Source organism: Pyricularia oryzae, chromosome 6 (genome assembly GCF_000002495.2).
Source record: "Pyricularia oryzae 70-15 chromosome 6, whole genome shotgun sequence".
Taxonomy (NCBI): domain Eukaryota; kingdom Fungi; phylum Ascomycota; class Sordariomycetes; order Magnaporthales; family Pyriculariaceae; genus Pyricularia; species Pyricularia oryzae.
Genome location: NC_017853.1, coordinates 1,602,624 through 1,618,680, shown reverse-complemented (window position 1 = coordinate 1,618,680; position 16,057 = coordinate 1,602,624). Strand labels below are relative to the sequence as shown.

Sequence of the window (16,057 nt, the reverse complement as noted above, 5' to 3'; positions counted from 1 at the left end):
GCAGACCTGCCAGGTGCAAGAGCAAGCAAGCTTGCTGGAGCTCGGACCAATTTGGATGGAAATTCAACGACGCCAGTGAATGGCTCAGCTATTCGAGGATATGGATTGACAAGCTTCAACAGGCTCTAGATATTTCCAATCTCACCAAGAAAAGAACCTCGATAGGTACCTGTCCAAGGCTGCAAACCAATCCCTTGCAGCCAGAGGGCCTCGACTATATTCAGCACACGCCTAGAGCCGGCAATGCCGTGCCAAATATAGACCCTCTACCAGGACTCTTCTTTGACTAAGCTACAGCACATACCCAATGGCGCCGAGAATCCATTCGAGATAGTACTCGGATCCCAGTTTGAAAACCCGCACGATGCGATCCCATCTGGCTCGCAATGCCTGCCGCGCGAGCCAGAGATCCCCGGCCTCCAGGCAGCTGCTTACTTCGATAACCGCTCCGCCGTCTTCTTCCCTCCTTTGCTCACGAGACTTACATCACCCTCGGCGACAGCCACACATCTGCGATCGCCTAACCCAAGACTTAGCTGGGCGCTATGGCAAGAGGTCATTCTTCGGTCCCTTTAAGAAGCCGCCGCGGGAGGTCCAACCCCCGCAAATGGTACCCGGCTATGGCGTGCTGCTCGATTTCACGGCCAACGAGCAGGATAACGTCCGTTTGCCAGCTGTGGAGGTGATTCAGAAAGCTGTCACGGATCTTTTCAGCAGTCCGATCATTAGACAAACGGGTTTGAACTCGACACAAGCCCGATGTGCATTGCGAGCCATGCTGTATCTGCGAGACAATTCTGGCTTAGCGAATACCTCGGACAAACTGGGACTTTCGGCTTCTTGCCTTAGAAAGATACTGCGAGCTGCCCAGAAAAAGCGACCGCAGGACGATGGGCAAGATTATATGGAGCTAGCAAAGCTTGCCTTCGATGGGCTTCGGCCGTCATTAAAAGACGAAGAAGCATTAAACTGGTGGACGGAGTACCTCGTGGCCATATTCAATACTGGTGGCAGTACCCACGCTCTTGAAGAGCTGAAGACATGGCTAGATAGCCAACCGCCAATCCTTAGCGAGGCCGCCAAAGAGCTGTTGGTATTGATGTTTCGCAAGTTTTCACAGCAAGGGGAGCACCCAGCCCTGTCCGAATTGCTGAAGATTCTGCGGGCTCGTGGACTGAGCACGCACAATTCTTTCATCGATTCAATGGTGGCATACCATGCCTCGCTAGGTCAAGCAGACGATGCCTTCCTCTGGCTTGGCAAGATCCCTGGGACACCGTCCAGTAATAGCTTGCTCGCACTTATCAAGCTGGCCGATCAACAGCCGAACCTATCCAACACAGTGACAGGCATTTTCCTCGAGCTCTGCGATCAGAAAAGTCCCTTACCAGTATCCAGCTGGTCTGCGGTGTTGCAGTGGGCCCTTTGCCAGCAAAACATGGACTTTTCCAACTTGGAAACATTTATTCGAACCAAACTTGCCAAGAATAAAAAACTGCAGCCCGAGGAACTCCTGCCCGGTAATACGCTCGATCACTTGTTGATGGCAGCAATGGACAGAAAGCAGTATGTTCTGGCCGAGCGCATCACGGATTGGGCTCTGAAGCGCGTGAGAAGCGAACGAGGGCTTCCGTTCCGGGCCAAGGCGATGCGGCTCGAGTGGCGACTGGCCGCCAACGATCTCCCGGGGGCCCATGAGGCATATCAAAGCATCATAACTGAAGATTTGAGTGTTCTTGATCTTGGACCCACCCAGCAATCAGCCTTGAACAGATACCTCCAGGTGCTATGCTCACAAGAAGTGGCACAAAGCGCGAGGGTACTGCCGACGCTGTCGACCCTTGAGGAGCATCGTGTCCATCTTGAACCCGAAACGATTGGATATGTTGCTAAATACTTGCTCGAGAACGATCTTGAATATGAGTTGATTGACACGCTCTCGATTCACGCTACAAATTTTAGTATTTCTGAAAGGACAATCCTGATCAACAAAATGCTTGAATTCTGCCTCGACATTACCAGAAGTACGGCTCGTGCTTGGAATACTTACACTCTTCTACGCCAGTACTTCCCCGACATGAAGAGAGACCCTCGCGTGAGGATGATGCATGCATTCTTCGCACGGAAGAGGCCAGACATGGCGGTTCTTGTATTTGGCCACATGCGAGCACATGACAACCCCGAGATGAAGCCGGACTTGGATGTGTACGTGGCCGTGCTGGAGTGCTTGGGGCGGCACCCAGATATCGACAGTTTGAAGCTAGTCCACAACATGTTCAAGATGGATACGACCATTCAGCCGACCACGAGGCTATACAATGCCATGATGATGGCTTACACCGGCTGCGGCGAGCCCTTCAAAAGTCTCGAGTTCTGGCGTGAGATCAGCAACTCTCCTGAGGGCCCCACCTACGAGACCCTGACCCTATTTTTCTGGACTTGCCAAAAGATCGGACCCGGAGTTGAGAAGGCGAACGAGGTCTGGGAGAAACTCATGCGGATGAATGTCGAGATCCCCTCGGAGGTTTTCTCTGCTTACTGCGGCGCCATGAGCAGCAAAGGCAAACTTGACACCGTGAAGCAGCTGCTACTAGGGATGGATGGAACGGTGGGGTACTATCCCGACACTGCGACGTGAGTTTCCGGTTCCTGATAATACTGGATCCCTCCCCTTTCGATTCATATCCAATTGGCAACCAAGTCACAGCTGGGCGAGCTAGGAGAAAATGAAATGTGCTGATTGCTAACATGACTGTATGCCGTTTTAGACTACGTATAATCTACGATGGTCTGCCGAACCAGACGTTGCAAGACGAGTTCGAGAAGTTTGCTTTGCACCGGTTCCCAGACACATGGAATGAGTTGGTAACAGTGATCCCGCGAAAGAAGAGCCGCGAACTCGTGCGCAGCAAATTCAGGTACTCTAGGGTCCACGATATGAAGGCATAAATGGCTTAAAAAAATCTTTTGTAACTCTTATATGTGACGATAGAGCATATATAGACGTGGGCGCGTCGGTTGGGATCCTGTACATAATGTTTTATAACGTGTTGATAACAAGCAATGTTGTACAAAATGTAAAATATAAAAAAGAGATAGAAGATGACATAGCTTGCTTCGAACAAGGTCGACCTGATCTGATCGTACATCCCTCCCGTAAAGCCTACTAAAAAAACATAATAGCTGAACGAGCGGCTGGTTACACATTCCGCCTATTGGACGAGGAAACGCTAGCATAACGACTCTTGAGAATCTCTGGGTGGTGATGCACACTGGGGTGTAATCCCAAGCCTACAGCCCTCCTGATAGCCTTGGCAATCTTCCTCTGGTTCACGGGACGTAGGCACGTCTCCTTGGGGTGCTTTATCCGGCCCATGGGTGTCATGTACTCTGAAATCATGGAGAAGTTCTGTTGCGCAAGTAAGAGACAGGGGACAATGTCAGTTTTTTTTTCTGCACACATCGACTCCGTTTGCCAACCTTGACAATTCCGGGGGATCCCTTTTCCCACTTCTCCATTGCCCTCCCTGGCTTACCTGGTACTCATCTAGCGGGTTTATTCCCAAGACGTCAATCACATCGAACTTTGGCCGTGTGGGCTTGCGGAAGCGCGCGAGCTCCTCGGGCGATAGGTCGTGAGGCGAGTAGAGCTCGCCATGGTTCCAGCGACGGGGCGACTGGCGGAGGTAGTTGCTCGCCACCTGGCTCTTGCGTAGCTGGGTCTGAGTCCTCTCCTGCTTGGCGGATTGATCGTTCACGCTACTCTCGCGGATCCTCGCGCTCCACAACTTCTTCGCTATGGCGCTTCCCGCGGTCTCGCCGCTGCCCGAGTCCATCTGATTAAGCAGCTGGGATCCGGAGCTTGGTCTATCAGAGGGTCTATTGACTGCAAGGGCGAGAAGAGCCACAGGCTTGCCATGTTAGTCTTTGTTTTTTTCGAGATTGTCTTCCATTTTTTCTTCTGTAAGGGCCTTTCTTCAGATGTTACCTCGTGCTTGCGAGGGTGTGTTGTGGTGCTGGAGATGGGAAAAAGCTCACGTTTCGCGGCTGGAGAGGTCGATGAGAATTTGGCCGTTTGCTCGCACGCGAAGGAGCGACATTGGCGAGCCAGCGACTGGAAAGGTGCTACTCTTGGCGGCATGTTGACAGTTGAGCTCGATGCAACCAGCTTTCGCGGTTGTGATGGTTTCCCACGAGGTCGATAGTAGTTTATATGGATACAGTACAAGCTACACTTTCGCGGTACTTGTCTGTTGGTTTGGAATTGAACTTTTTGTTGCTGTTATGTAAGCTACAAGGGTGCTTCAGAGCCAGGGGTGTTAGGTAGTTGAGTGGGCCATGATGCAGCCTGCTCGCCCCGCCGACGCGCTTCCCCGGCAGGCGTTTTTTTTTTTTTTTGCGGGATGCGGCTGGGAGCTGATTACCAAAATTTCCTTATCGCATTACGGTCTGGATTTGTCCTGAAGTTCAACCCAATCTAGGTGCATCTACCTCGCCGAACATACCAATAAAGATTCTACATATTTTCATCGGTTCCTGTTGAATTTATTCCACATAGCCAAAATGGTCCGGAAACTAAAACATCACGAGCAAAAGTCTGTTCCCCTCCCTGTAACACCAACACCAGCAAAGCCGCCCCGATGATATCCGGCATGCGCCGCCCTTGTCGCAGACCCCCGCAAGCAGTGAACATAACGAGCCCTGAACCAATTCTAACAAAATCTTCCCACCGTTTCTCTCGTTTAGGCTGCTCAAAAAGGTCGACTTCGTCACCTACAAGGGCGACAATGACCACCGCGCAGCGGCCGTCTGCCGGCGGTACATGATCCAGAAGCCGTCCGACTACCACACGTACAACCAGATCTGCGGTTCCCTGCGCAAGCTCGCGCACCGGCTAAGCTTGCTGCCTCCGGACAGCGAGGTGCGGCGCAAGCACGAGGCGCTCCTGCTCGAGAAGCTGTACGACGTTGGGGTGCTGTCAACACAGTCCAAGCTGTCGGCCGTCGAGCACGGCGCCACCGTCAGCGCCTTTGCAAGGAGGAGGCTGCCCGTCGTCATGACGAGGCTGCATATGGCTGAAAACATATCGACCGCCACCAAGCTCATCGAGCAGGGCCACGTGCGCGTCGGCGTGGACGTGGTCACGGACCCGGCCATGCTCATCACCAGGTCCATGGAGGACTTTGTCACGTGGGCCGTGGGCAGCAAGATCAAGAAGAATATTATGAAGTACAAGGACAAGCTGGACGACTTTGAGCTTCTCTAAGTTTGCTGTGAGACGGCGATAGGGGAGCAAGAATGTCGGGTCTTTTTATTTTTCACAAACACGTCCCCCAAACTTCAGCCCACTGTTTGTTTTCTTCTCGCAGAGGAACGCAGCAGAGATCTTTGCCTGCCGGTTTATGCGGGCAGGTAGCTGATCAATTCAGCGAGGAATAGATAGCTGTACCCACCATCAGTTGGTACAAAGAATTGTCTACTTCCTTGCAGAAAGAAAAAAGAATGAAGAAAAGAAAAGAAAGCCCCCCAAGACTACGGGACTGGCTACGGGCAATTCACTGCGCATCAAGGATTGATGGCCATGCGGGCTGGACGAGGGTTTGAATCGGGACATGCGACGACGGGCATTGGCGTGCCAAGATTTGGGCTTCCACCGAAGCTTCTGTCGTCCACACCTAAAAGTTATTGTTACTCTTGGCGTGGCGTTCAAGGTGTTTTGGACTTCGGGTATTGGGATTAGAAGCATCTAGTCTTCTGATTGGTGCATAGTTGAATAGGATTGTTGTTTTGTCGGCCGAAGTACCCTCTGTATAGACGAGGGATGAAATTTCTACGAAGTATGGAATTTGGCAGCTTGCCCGGCTCCTAAGACAGACCAAACCCAATTTACGGGTACTTGGAGCAGGAATATACAGAAAGACTTGTTTCCATCACCTTCCCTGAGCATACAGAATGCCTTGAGCATGCACTCATTGTCTAAATCAAGAGTGTTGAGAGTTGAGACATTTTCGCCAGTTGTCATGGAGGATTGCACCCAAGAAAAGGGAAGCATTTATTCGAGCCAATAGGGAGTGTATTCAAAATGGTGGCTGCTGAAGTTTTTAAGGAAGGTGGGCATCATCAAATTTATCTAGTCCTAGGCTAGATATGGATATATATATGTACAAAAAGCGACCTCTACCAAAAGGGTCCCCGCCCCCATCTCGTAGTCGTTAGATCGTGAGAAGTGAAGTAAATCTGTCTTTAGTGCCAAACCCAGAGGGCCAAGGGTGAAAAGATGAAAGAGAAGAAAAAAGCAAGAGTGGATGTGTACAAACACAAGAAGCATGCAACGCTCGCTGCTGTGTGGGTATAAAACACAATGCTCTTTCCTGAAATCCTTGCCTCGGGCGATAGTGTGTGGTTGGGTATTGAAGTGAATGGGAGGAAGCTTCCGTCACCTTTGCCCTCGAAAGAAGTACAAGAGCCCCCTTGACAAAGCAAGTTGATCTGTCCTGTTCTCGGGCCGAGCCGGCGTCAAGCACCCCTCCTATTCACCCGTGCACACTCCTCCTCCTCAGCCTCTGAGATGCCACTGCAACAGTGTATCCCTGTGTAAATGCTCAACACACGACAGGTATATGAAAAGAAAAGAAAAGGCAAAGGGATTGTGGCCTAGGATAACAAGAATGAGTGGACTGGAACCAAGATACTGTAGTATTCTTTTTTGCCAAAAACCCCCTCAAGGAAAAGAAAATAGGCCATGGATGAGAGCAACAGACAGAAGAGAGTTTTCTAGTAGAGAAAAAAAAACACTCTACTCGTCATCCTCCTCGTCGGTGGCGAGGGAGCGAGCGAAGCGGCGCTTGGCCAGGTTGTACTCGATGGCACGCTTGCGGGCGGCGGGAGACTGCGTGAAGGCAACGGAGCCGCCAAAGGGGCCGGTGACGGCGGCGTTGCGGAGACGAGCGATGCAGACGTTGTTGGCGCCTCCAACCGATCCCGAGCAGGTAGCTCCAGCGGGCATCTGAACGGCCACGGGGAAGTCCATGGTCTGGGCAGCCGAGAGGCCGGCAATGCCGAGGCCTGGAACGTTGGTGGTGATCTTGGCCTTCTGGAAAGCCGAGACGTCCTGGCCACCCGAAGTGGAGTCGATGTCGGCGGTCAGGGGGCCAGCGCCGTCCTGGTTGACCTGGTGGAAGACAATGTTGATGGTGCCATCATCGTTGGTGGTCGGGAGACCCTTGGTGGCAGCGATACCTGTGGCAGCCTTGACACCAGTCTCCTCGGTGCCCTTGGGGGTGCTGGTGCCACCGCCGGCGCGGGGAAGGAGAGTGGCGCGGCGAGCCAGGTTGGCGGCGTGGCGCTCGCGGGCGGCAACGACATCAGACTTGTTGACCGAGGCACCGTCCATGAACAGCTCAATCATCTTGGCAGCGTCGACGGGGCCACCGCCCTGGGTGCGGCCCAGAGCCGAGGCGCGGCTGGTACCGAGCTCGCGGTCGCGGATGATGGCGGTGTCAGCCTCGGAGCCGCAGCCAGGGTTGGGGCAGTCACGGGGAGTGCCATCGATGGCGGTCAGACCGGGAAGGGTGACGCCGTTGGCACCCTGGACCTCGGTGACGACGCCGTGGGCGAAGACGTTGGTGGCCGCGAAGGCGGAGATGAGGATGGCGCTGGTGTACTTCATTTTGGCGGTTTGAAATTTGTTTTCTTTGAGAAAGGGGGTGGTGTGGTAAACCTGGTATCAAAGGGAAAGAAAGAATTGAATGGGTATTGAAAGAAAAAGTCACTAAACTGGGAGCTCCAGGCTCGTTGCTGAGAAGGAAAGTTGAAGAAGAAGAAGATGTTGAAGAAGAAGATGATGATGATGAACAGAAACAAAAACGACGGTAGACGGGAATCTCAGTCCGTCTTTATACAACTTTCGTCTGGGGGAATATGCCCTGTCGTCCCTTTGATTTGCTTTGGCATGCCGGGGAACCACATCGCAGCACAGTTCCTCCCATGCTAGCCATGCCATGCAGCGAACCTGCCATGCTAAACAAGCTCCGTTTGGTGACTGTCAAGGAGCCGGAACTGGCTTGATCCTTTTTTTCCAACGTGATCAGACGAGGCACGAAATGGACGGCTAAGGCGTCATGACTATGCTGGACTCTCTTGCACATTGGTGCTGCTCCATCCACTTCCGAAGGCTGGCCGTGGTACCTGGGATGCCCAAACACATACATCCTGCCGCCTAGTTAGTCATGCTTGTACGTCCATTAGGGGACCGTGAGGACTGTGCGCTTGGGCTTTGTTCTCAGGACGGACGACTCCGCTAGCATCGCGATCGGTTCGCTCGGTTGTTCTAGAGGCGGCGACGTTTCTTCAAGATGAAGAAGCCCCACGCTTGTCTCACCAAGGGGTTGAACGGATGCATACTTGACGTGCGCAAGTGTGGATGGGCCTAACTACCTAGCCTAAGCGTGAGATTCATATGAGCGCCCAAAGATAATGCCTGCCTAATACCTACCAAATGGGTCCTCTGATACCCGTAAGCAATTTTTTTTTGGCTTCGCAATTGCCGCCGGTTATCTCTGTAGTCGGCCGGACAATCTTTCGACTGAACATTAATTAGAGAGAGTCGAGATGACCTGGAGCATGCGGCGAATGCAAACACTCCATCTCCCAAAAAAGAAAAGCAAGGACGAGAGACCGTTGTTAGCGTCAAACTAACCTAATATCTCCTTAGCTTCCTGCAGCTCAACGGAGATGGCACCGGCAACTGGTACGCATGGTTATTTCGGTGCTTAAACAAGCTCGCACCATCTTAGTGTTTCTTTAATTCAAGCCTGAATTTGTTTGCAGGTTTGAAGAAATGCAAAAGTCATGAGTTCGCCGAGATATTTTGAGAATAGTCAAAGTATGAATGTTTAGCAAAAGCCGCATAACTCCGAATCAGACATTACCGAGCAAGCTTTTGAGTATATGCTTTGGTCTTCTTGCAACGGCTCGAAGCTCATCGTGCGCCCGGAGATGAGCAGCACGGTTCTTCGCCAGCCATTCTAGGTCTCGGGGGGTTCATTTCGATATAAGAATGAGCACCTAGCTCTATTTGCAAGGTAACACCCGCCTCTCCAACGCAGCCAAGGCACAGTACCTTACCCAAGCCAGCAGAGCACTACGATCCGCTGTGCATGAACGCTCTCAAGTGCTTAGCGCCAAGAATATAGGGCTGACTGAAGTCGTGAGCTGCTGAGCCCCAACGGTGCAGCTACAGGTTGCAACCACAATGCAAACAGCATGAACAGAAATTCCGAATTGGGTGTTGCATGTGTCGTGTGGCTACAAAAGTGGATGACTGCAGAGGTTGCCCATCCTCAAGTTGACTAGGTAGGTTTCTGAAGAACAAAAAAAAAGAACAGAAAAAAGAATCAACCCCGGAGTCGCGACTAATCTGCGCATCTAACTGCACAAAAACGAATCAAAGCGGCATTTTCATGTCGGCGAGATAATCAACATGGTGTTCATCATAGATTGTCGCCCTGTGGAACGAGGTCCAGACATGAGACTCAAAAAGATAGTTGAACAAGGCCTGACGACGCTGGAAACTGTGCGTTCATGATACATACCTGCTTAAGCTCAGCCGATCGAAAGATCTGCCTCCATCCCAAGGTGCCATCATCACCGGCAGGTTGCTGCATACCTCAGGTGCAGATAGGCCTTGGAGATATAAAAAGCTCAAACCATGACCTATATTGGGGGTCTGGCATGGGAGGACCCAGCGCAGTCACCAAATGACATTCTCCAGCCAGTGGCAAGTCAATACTGACTGATGGCTGATAGAGGCACCGTCTCGGCTTACAGACGGACTGAGCCTTTGTCTTTTTGAGTGTTGAAAAAGGCGAAGTCAAACATGACAACCTTGGACATGGTGCCAATCGCTGCTTTGGATAGTACGAGGCACGCCTGGTGTATTCTGGTTGTGGGTCACGCAAAGAGCACCATCTCCAGTACGCGATACCGAGCGATACAGCTATAAAAAAGCTAAGAGAACGTGATTCATCGGGAAACAGTCGATGCAGGTTTTTGACGGGCTTTTGCGCGTGTGCAAATGCATAGTGCAGCGTTCATGCCAACTCACATGCAGGCCAACGATCAGCAAAGACGGTTATGATGCAGTATTCGTGTCATACCTAAGTATGAGGACGGGTGGATGAGGTTGACCTCGTGCTCCATCAATCCAGGCGAAGAATTCAAACGAACAATTCGACCTGTGTCAATGGCCCCAGAGTTGCTGCGCACAGAGTCGATATCTTCAACACCAAATCTTCCTCGTCGCCAAAAGGACTGCTGCAGGTTGATGGCGCTGATGCGAGTTTGATGCGCGGGCCATAAGTTGGTCCAGAAAGACCAGATGAAAGGGACCAAATGCCAACGCTGTAAGCGTGGACTGCCTTGGCCTAACAGATTCAACCGAGTAATTTCCCGTGATTCGTTGACTGACCACCCAATCTCAGAGAGCGATGGACAGTTGTGGTCAGACAGTAAGGAGAAATTATCCTGCTGCCGCGTCGTGCGGTTAATTTTATGCTTCTTTCCCCCCAAATGGGTGTGTCTGCGTGAGATAAACACTATTCTGCGCTGAGTGCTGAGTGAGACCACATAATGTGCTTTGACGCGTAGGCAGCGCAGACGTTGCTACTTTCGCTATTGACCGAGGTGCAATTTGGCGGCAGAGCGGACTGGATGCGCTTTGTCTAAAGAGGAAGGAAGGAAAGCATTTGTATCAATGCCTGCCTTACATGACTTACCTAATTAACCTACCTCACACCAGGCAGGTGTATGTAAACAAATGTCTACCTTGCCTACCTAGGTAGGTACCTACCTAAGGTAAATGTTTGCTTGCTGTTCCGCCGCGATCCTTTTCTTTTCTTTCATTCATGATCTTACCTTTGTTCAAAACGGACAGCTCAGAATGGTGGAACTTACCTACGACACTAACGCCGACCATCTGCCAATTATCGAGTTTGTGAGGCTATTGACCTTGGCCCAGGTTAAAAACCCATCGCTGCTAGCATGAGGCTCACGCTTCCTGCGGAGGGTGCTGCCGACTTGAAGACTTGAAACTTCACAGCGGCTGAAGCAATAGCATGCCTGCCTCAAAAGGAATCAAGACCACGGATGTCCCGTAAATCTCCAGTCGAGCCCACCCGCGTCAATCCGCATCTCGTCTTCTATCCATTGTCTTTGGAATCGAGGGAAACAGCTAACATGAACCTCGCTTTCAAAAAAAAAAAAAAAAAAAGCCAGGAAATGGTACCCCCAAAATGGAGATTGAGATCGAGCCTCATTGGCTTCTTCATGGAATATGCAATAGGCATCAAACCCCTGACGAGTCACTCCTAGGTAAGATTAGGAGTGGATTATCTGCGTCCAAAGTTCGCGTCTCAAGTTCAGCCACGGACTTTTTGTGGAACTTGACTAGGCTGGCCTGGCTTTTTTTTTTTTTTTTTTTTTTTTTTTTTTTTGCAAGGAAAATCACAGACGAGACGCCAACAAAGGACAAAAACGAAGAAAAAATCCTGAAAACGAACTCGATAAATCCCGCGGCGACAGCGCTTACTACTCGATCTATTCTATGTTCGTCTTACAAAGAATCTGGAATACCTTTACTTTTTATTTTTATCTTTTCATATGAGATTTCGCTTTACCGTTACACAGTCGTCCGTCGTTCTTTACAAACCTCATAGGAGCCGCATGCATATACGAAGTAAGACAAGACATATGGATCCCAGCTCTGATCCAATCTCAGTATGCAAATAGACCTGGAATTCCTTGGCGATATTAAGAGATACTTCAAGATATCACTGAGCACCCTGACCAGAAATTTGCACAGTGGGGTCGAGTTCTTTACATAGTAGTCAGGTAAGAGTACGCTAAGTAAAGATTTCTGTCTACAGCAACTCATAGTCATAGTCCTGGTAGGGGAAGACATAGCAAGCCTCGCCTCGGTCCTCGGCACCCCGCAAATTCCCCGCGCAGTATATGACACTATACCCGTTTACAGCCAGTCCTTCAGGGACATTTGCGGGGAACCTAGAAACTTGCCCGTTTCCGGTAAAGGGGAAACAAGAGTTGGAAAAAGCATCCAATTGCATTCCTCTTAGGCATTGGCCAAGTTGCAGTGTTGATGGGAGTGGTCCCATTTGCGAATAAACCAGAGTGTCACGGACGCTACGATTGGGTAGCAATACTGTACCGTACTGTCTATGGCCATTCATGACCCGCTTTACTTGACGAAAGTCGGGCTACTATGGGCAATATTCAGAAGATTTGAAGCTGAATGCTTTTTTATCCAGCGGAGTCGGGTTCATCATAGCTCCGGACCAACCCCCGTTTTCACATCCGCTTCCGTCATTCATGGGTCTCCAACGGTGCCGCCACCACGAACAGTCCCATCGCCTTTACAAACTTGTTTTATCTCTCCTTGTGTTTGCACTTACCGGGATCGGTCCGCGTTGAAGTTAGTCTATACAGCCTTTTTCACAGTCTCATTCTTTTCCAACTGCGTACATAACCCTCCAAAGCATTCGTCTCAAGACCCAACACACACACACACACACACACACACACCAGCGCAACTGGGTGCCTTCCAGGGATTAGCGTACAGGGTTCCATGGGAAAAGAACACCCTTGGCTCTGAATGCCCAGCTGAGGGGAAGCTCAGCTCCGTCTCCGTACCGCAAGATACCTAGGCGAAGCTCACCTCTAACTCCCAGCCTCGGGATCGGAAGGGACTATATTGCTGATACTTCCTCCTGATATTTCGTTACAACCACTTCCAATCCGAATAAAGTGCAACATCTGGTACGGCTTTCACGACAAACCAGCAAACTCCTTTCACGATCGCAAAGCCGCATCTGTAATTCACTTACAATGACAATTAAATCACGATGGCAGAACGAGATCCCTAGTTGCTCTCTGCAGCAATGGATCTTTGGATCATCTCGCGGGCCCCTCGAGGGTAGTAAAGTCTTTATCGATGCCGACCGTCCAGACACTCACTACCTTACCATCAACGAGTTTAGATTGGTGGCCAAGCGTGTCGCTATAGGTCTCCAAGCAGCGGGTTTGAAACCGGGCGATCGTGTGTTGGTCTATTCTGGAAACAGCATCTGGTTCCCGGTTGTCCTCATAGGCGTCCTCATGGCCGGCGGCATCTTCACCGGCGCCAACCCCGGGTTCGTTGCCCGGGAACTTGCGTATCAACTACGCGACAGCGGCGCTTCTTTCATGTTCGCTGCCCCCGTTGTCATGGACGTTGCACTCGAAGCTGCAGCCGAGGCAAAGATGAAACCATCGCAGATATTCATCTTTGACCCGGAAATAAATGCCAAAGATGAAGAGCCTCAATACGAACCTGACAGCGAGGGCAGCGGTACCCGTCACTGGGCCGAGCTGCTCAAGGGCACACTAGCCAAGGCCGAGACGTGGGATTGGGTCGAGCCGGCAAACCCTGCCGAGGCGACCTGCTGCCTAAACTACAGCTCAGGAACGACGGGTGTACCCAAAGGCGTCGAGATATCACACAGCGCCTACGTCGCAAATGGCGACGGTGTCACCTTTGTCATGAATCTCGATCCTGACCTGGCAGTGAATAAGAAGTCTCTAACCCATCTTTGCTTCCTGCCAATGTACCACGCCATGGCTCAGACATACTTTGTTGCAAATTACCCACGCCGGCGTGATCCCACCTACATCATGCCGTACTTTGACTTCGAAAAAATGCTTCAGCACGTGCAGAACTACCGCATCAACGCCCTGGTTGTCGTCCCGCCCATCGTGGTGGCATTGGCCAAGCACCCGCTTGCCCGCCAGTACGATCTTAGCTCCGTGGAGAACCTTGGCTGCGGCGCGGCCCCGCTCGGCGCCGAAGCCATCAAGGAGTGTGAGGCGCTATGGCCCGACGGCAGCGTCAAGATCAGGCAGGGTTGGGGCATGACCGAGGTGACGTGCACGGCGCTCGGCTGGGACCCTAGACTCGAGGCAACAGAAACGACAGCTGTGGGCGAACTCATGCCCAACTTCTATGCCAAGCTCGTTGAGACCGACGGCTCCGATAGACCTATCACTGAGGCCAACAAGAGAGGCGAACTGTGGGTATCGGGGCCAACGATGCTCAAGGGTTATTGGAACAACCCCCAGGCGACCAATGCGACCATTGTATACGACAAGGAGGAGAACAGGCGGTACCTTCGTACGGGCGACATCGCATACGTCGAGCGGTACGAGGCTGGCACGCCCTTTCACGTCGTCGACCGGCTTAAGGAGCTCATCAAGGTCAAAGGGAACCAGGTGGCGCCGGCCGAGCTCGAGTCCGTCCTTCTCCAGCGCCCCGATATCATCGACGTCGGCGTTGTGGGTGTCACAATCAAGGGCGAGGAATACCCGCGTGCGTACGTTGTCCTAGCCCCCGGAGTCAAGACTACGGGCGAGGATATTGTCAAGTGGATCGAGCCCAAGGTTGCCAAGTACAAACAGTTGAAGGGCGGTGTGGCCATCGTCGATGCCATTCCCAAGAACCCTGTAAGAGCTCTCTCCTATTCGCACACGATGGTTTTTCATTTGTGGTAAACATCCTGGAGATCCACGTACTAACGCATGTTCCTGTTGCAACGTCAGTCTGGGAAAATCCTTCGCAAGATCCTCCGTGAGCAGGCGAAGGCTGAGGTTGGAGACAAACCGTCCAAGTTGTAGTACTGAAAAGCGCCTGGCACTCCGAGACGCAGTCGCTCGGGCGAAGTGATGGGTCTCGCAGAGCATCATGGTCTAGCCGTGGAGCGTCATACCTGCAGATGAAGTCAATGTAATTGGGGATTTGATGTAAGACTATCTAAATTTACGATGGAACGTAACAGAAGCAAACATGCCTGTACGTGCACGCCTGCGTCGCCAAGACAGGCACGCGAATTGGATGTGAAAGAGTCCAGGTAGACGAACTACGAAGTAGATTAGTTGGGTAGGTACCTACCTACCTAATTTATCGCCAACGGAATCAATCGCAAGCTTGCCTTTGCTCCTTCCATTGACGTATTCCATTTACCCGAGGGAAAAGAACAACTTCAGGAGACTGGCCAGCTGTACGATGTCACTTGCAGGAGAAGCCCTGCGGTTACCTAGACGAATCCATGTTAGCTGTAACCAATCAAGTTGCCATCGGTTGCGCAGAGGTATTCCGTCTCTGCCGTAGCAGCTCCCAGCGACGCGAGCGGGTGGTGGGTTCGTCGCGGCTCGACTCAGGCAGCCGAACTCAAAGCAAAGGACTGGTACCAAGTGGATCAGACCGATTGAAATGTATCCAGTGGTTCATCCACCACCACTTCATCATCGAGATTTTTCGATTAACAGCGAGATTTGATGGAGACACTACGCCAATGAGATTGGGTGCTTATCATATGGTCCCATTACTTACTATACAAGTATCGCAGCGCGACAAACGAAGTGCCTACCTACCTACTCGGAAGATATCACGATAGGCTCCAAACTCAGTTAGGTCTAGACATACTACTTACCACGTAGAGCCAGTATTAAGCTCAGTACCTGTTTTAGACCAAGGTACAAAAGTACTTCGTAGTTCTTTCTACTTCCTAGCCTGTTCAAGCTTGTACGAAGTAGGTACGGGTATTAATACTTCCTGTCGCTAAACCCAACTCCTCGTCCACCCACCGAGACCCGCCCCAATCAGTCCCTTCACTGCTCGTTCAAGCCACTTCTTTTTTTTTTTTTTTTTTTTTTTTGGCAGGGACGGAAAGAAAGATAGACGTGCCGATCATTTTACCACGCTGATCCCCACGGGTCCGTTGTCCGGGGTTTCCCACAACGAAAGCGCAAACCTTATAGCACTGCCCTCGACCGTCGTCTCGATGGCGACTAATAGCGATTGAACCAAATATTGTGTTGGTTCCATTGGCAAGGTCCCTCAAATCGCAAGGCTTTAATGGATGCGCTCCCCATCTGAGTTGCCAGTTGCCAACGCTACACATTACAACAATGCGGCAATTTGACCAGGGACGGCACATCCCGTAAGCTCGAG

The 16,057-nt window shown here is 51.4% G+C and overlaps 6 protein-coding genes across 6 annotated transcripts; 3 read left to right on the top strand and 3 right to left on the bottom strand.

The window, feature by feature from the left end:
* Positions 1-19: 19 nt before the first annotated feature.
* MGG_04199 (complex I intermediate-associated protein 84) lies at positions 20-3,149 on the top strand. The gene is made up of 2 exons (XM_003719575.1): positions 20-2,634; positions 2,769-3,149. The coding sequence occupies exons 1-2, from the start codon at positions 365-367 to the stop codon at positions 2,947-2,949; spliced, it is 2,451 nt and encodes an 816-aa protein (XP_003719623.1). The 5' UTR covers positions 20-364; the 3' UTR covers positions 2,950-3,149.
* MGG_04200 (uncharacterized protein) lies at positions 2,951-4,270 on the bottom strand. The gene is made up of 3 exons (XM_003719574.1): positions 4,039-4,270; positions 3,537-3,886; positions 2,951-3,409 (listed from the first exon to the last, which is right to left on the bottom strand). Exons 1-3 carry the CDS (start codon positions 4,139-4,141, stop codon positions 3,200-3,202), a joined length of 663 nt encoding a protein of 220 aa, XP_003719622.1. The 5' UTR covers positions 4,142-4,270; the 3' UTR covers positions 2,951-3,199.
* A 148-nt stretch (positions 4,271-4,418) lies between these two features.
* MGG_04201 (U3 small nucleolar ribonucleoprotein imp3) lies at positions 4,419-6,199 on the top strand. The gene is made up of 2 exons (XM_003719573.1): positions 4,419-4,595; positions 4,747-6,199. Exons 1-2 carry the CDS (start codon positions 4,564-4,566, stop codon positions 5,264-5,266), a joined length of 552 nt encoding a protein of 183 aa, XP_003719621.1. The 5' UTR covers positions 4,419-4,563; the 3' UTR covers positions 5,267-6,199.
* Positions 6,200-6,779: 580 nt separating this feature from the next.
* MGG_04202 (MAS3 protein) lies at positions 6,780-7,669 on the bottom strand (the record flags this gene model as incomplete). The annotated part of the gene is made up of 1 exon (XM_003719572.1): positions 6,780-7,669. One exon carries the CDS (start codon positions 7,667-7,669, stop codon positions 6,797-6,799), a length of 873 nt encoding a protein of 290 aa, XP_003719620.1. The 3' UTR covers positions 6,780-6,796.
* A 1,499-nt stretch (positions 7,670-9,168) lies between these two features.
* MGG_17673 (uncharacterized protein) lies at positions 9,169-9,894 on the bottom strand (the record flags this gene model as incomplete). Its single annotated transcript, XM_003719571.1, has 3 exons — positions 9,169-9,235; positions 9,594-9,659; positions 9,827-9,894. 3 exons carry the CDS (start codon positions 9,892-9,894, stop codon positions 9,169-9,171), a joined length of 201 nt encoding a protein of 66 aa, XP_003719619.1.
* Positions 9,895-12,322: 2,428 nt separating this feature from the next.
* On the top strand, positions 12,323-15,027 carry MGG_04203 (4-coumarate-CoA ligase). Its single transcript, XM_003719570.1, has 2 exons — positions 12,323-14,550; positions 14,647-15,027. The coding sequence occupies exons 1-2, from the start codon at positions 12,901-12,903 to the stop codon at positions 14,719-14,721; spliced, it is 1,725 nt and encodes a 574-aa protein (XP_003719618.1). The 5' UTR covers positions 12,323-12,900; the 3' UTR covers positions 14,722-15,027.
* The last annotated feature ends 1,030 nt before the right edge of the window (positions 15,028-16,057 follow it).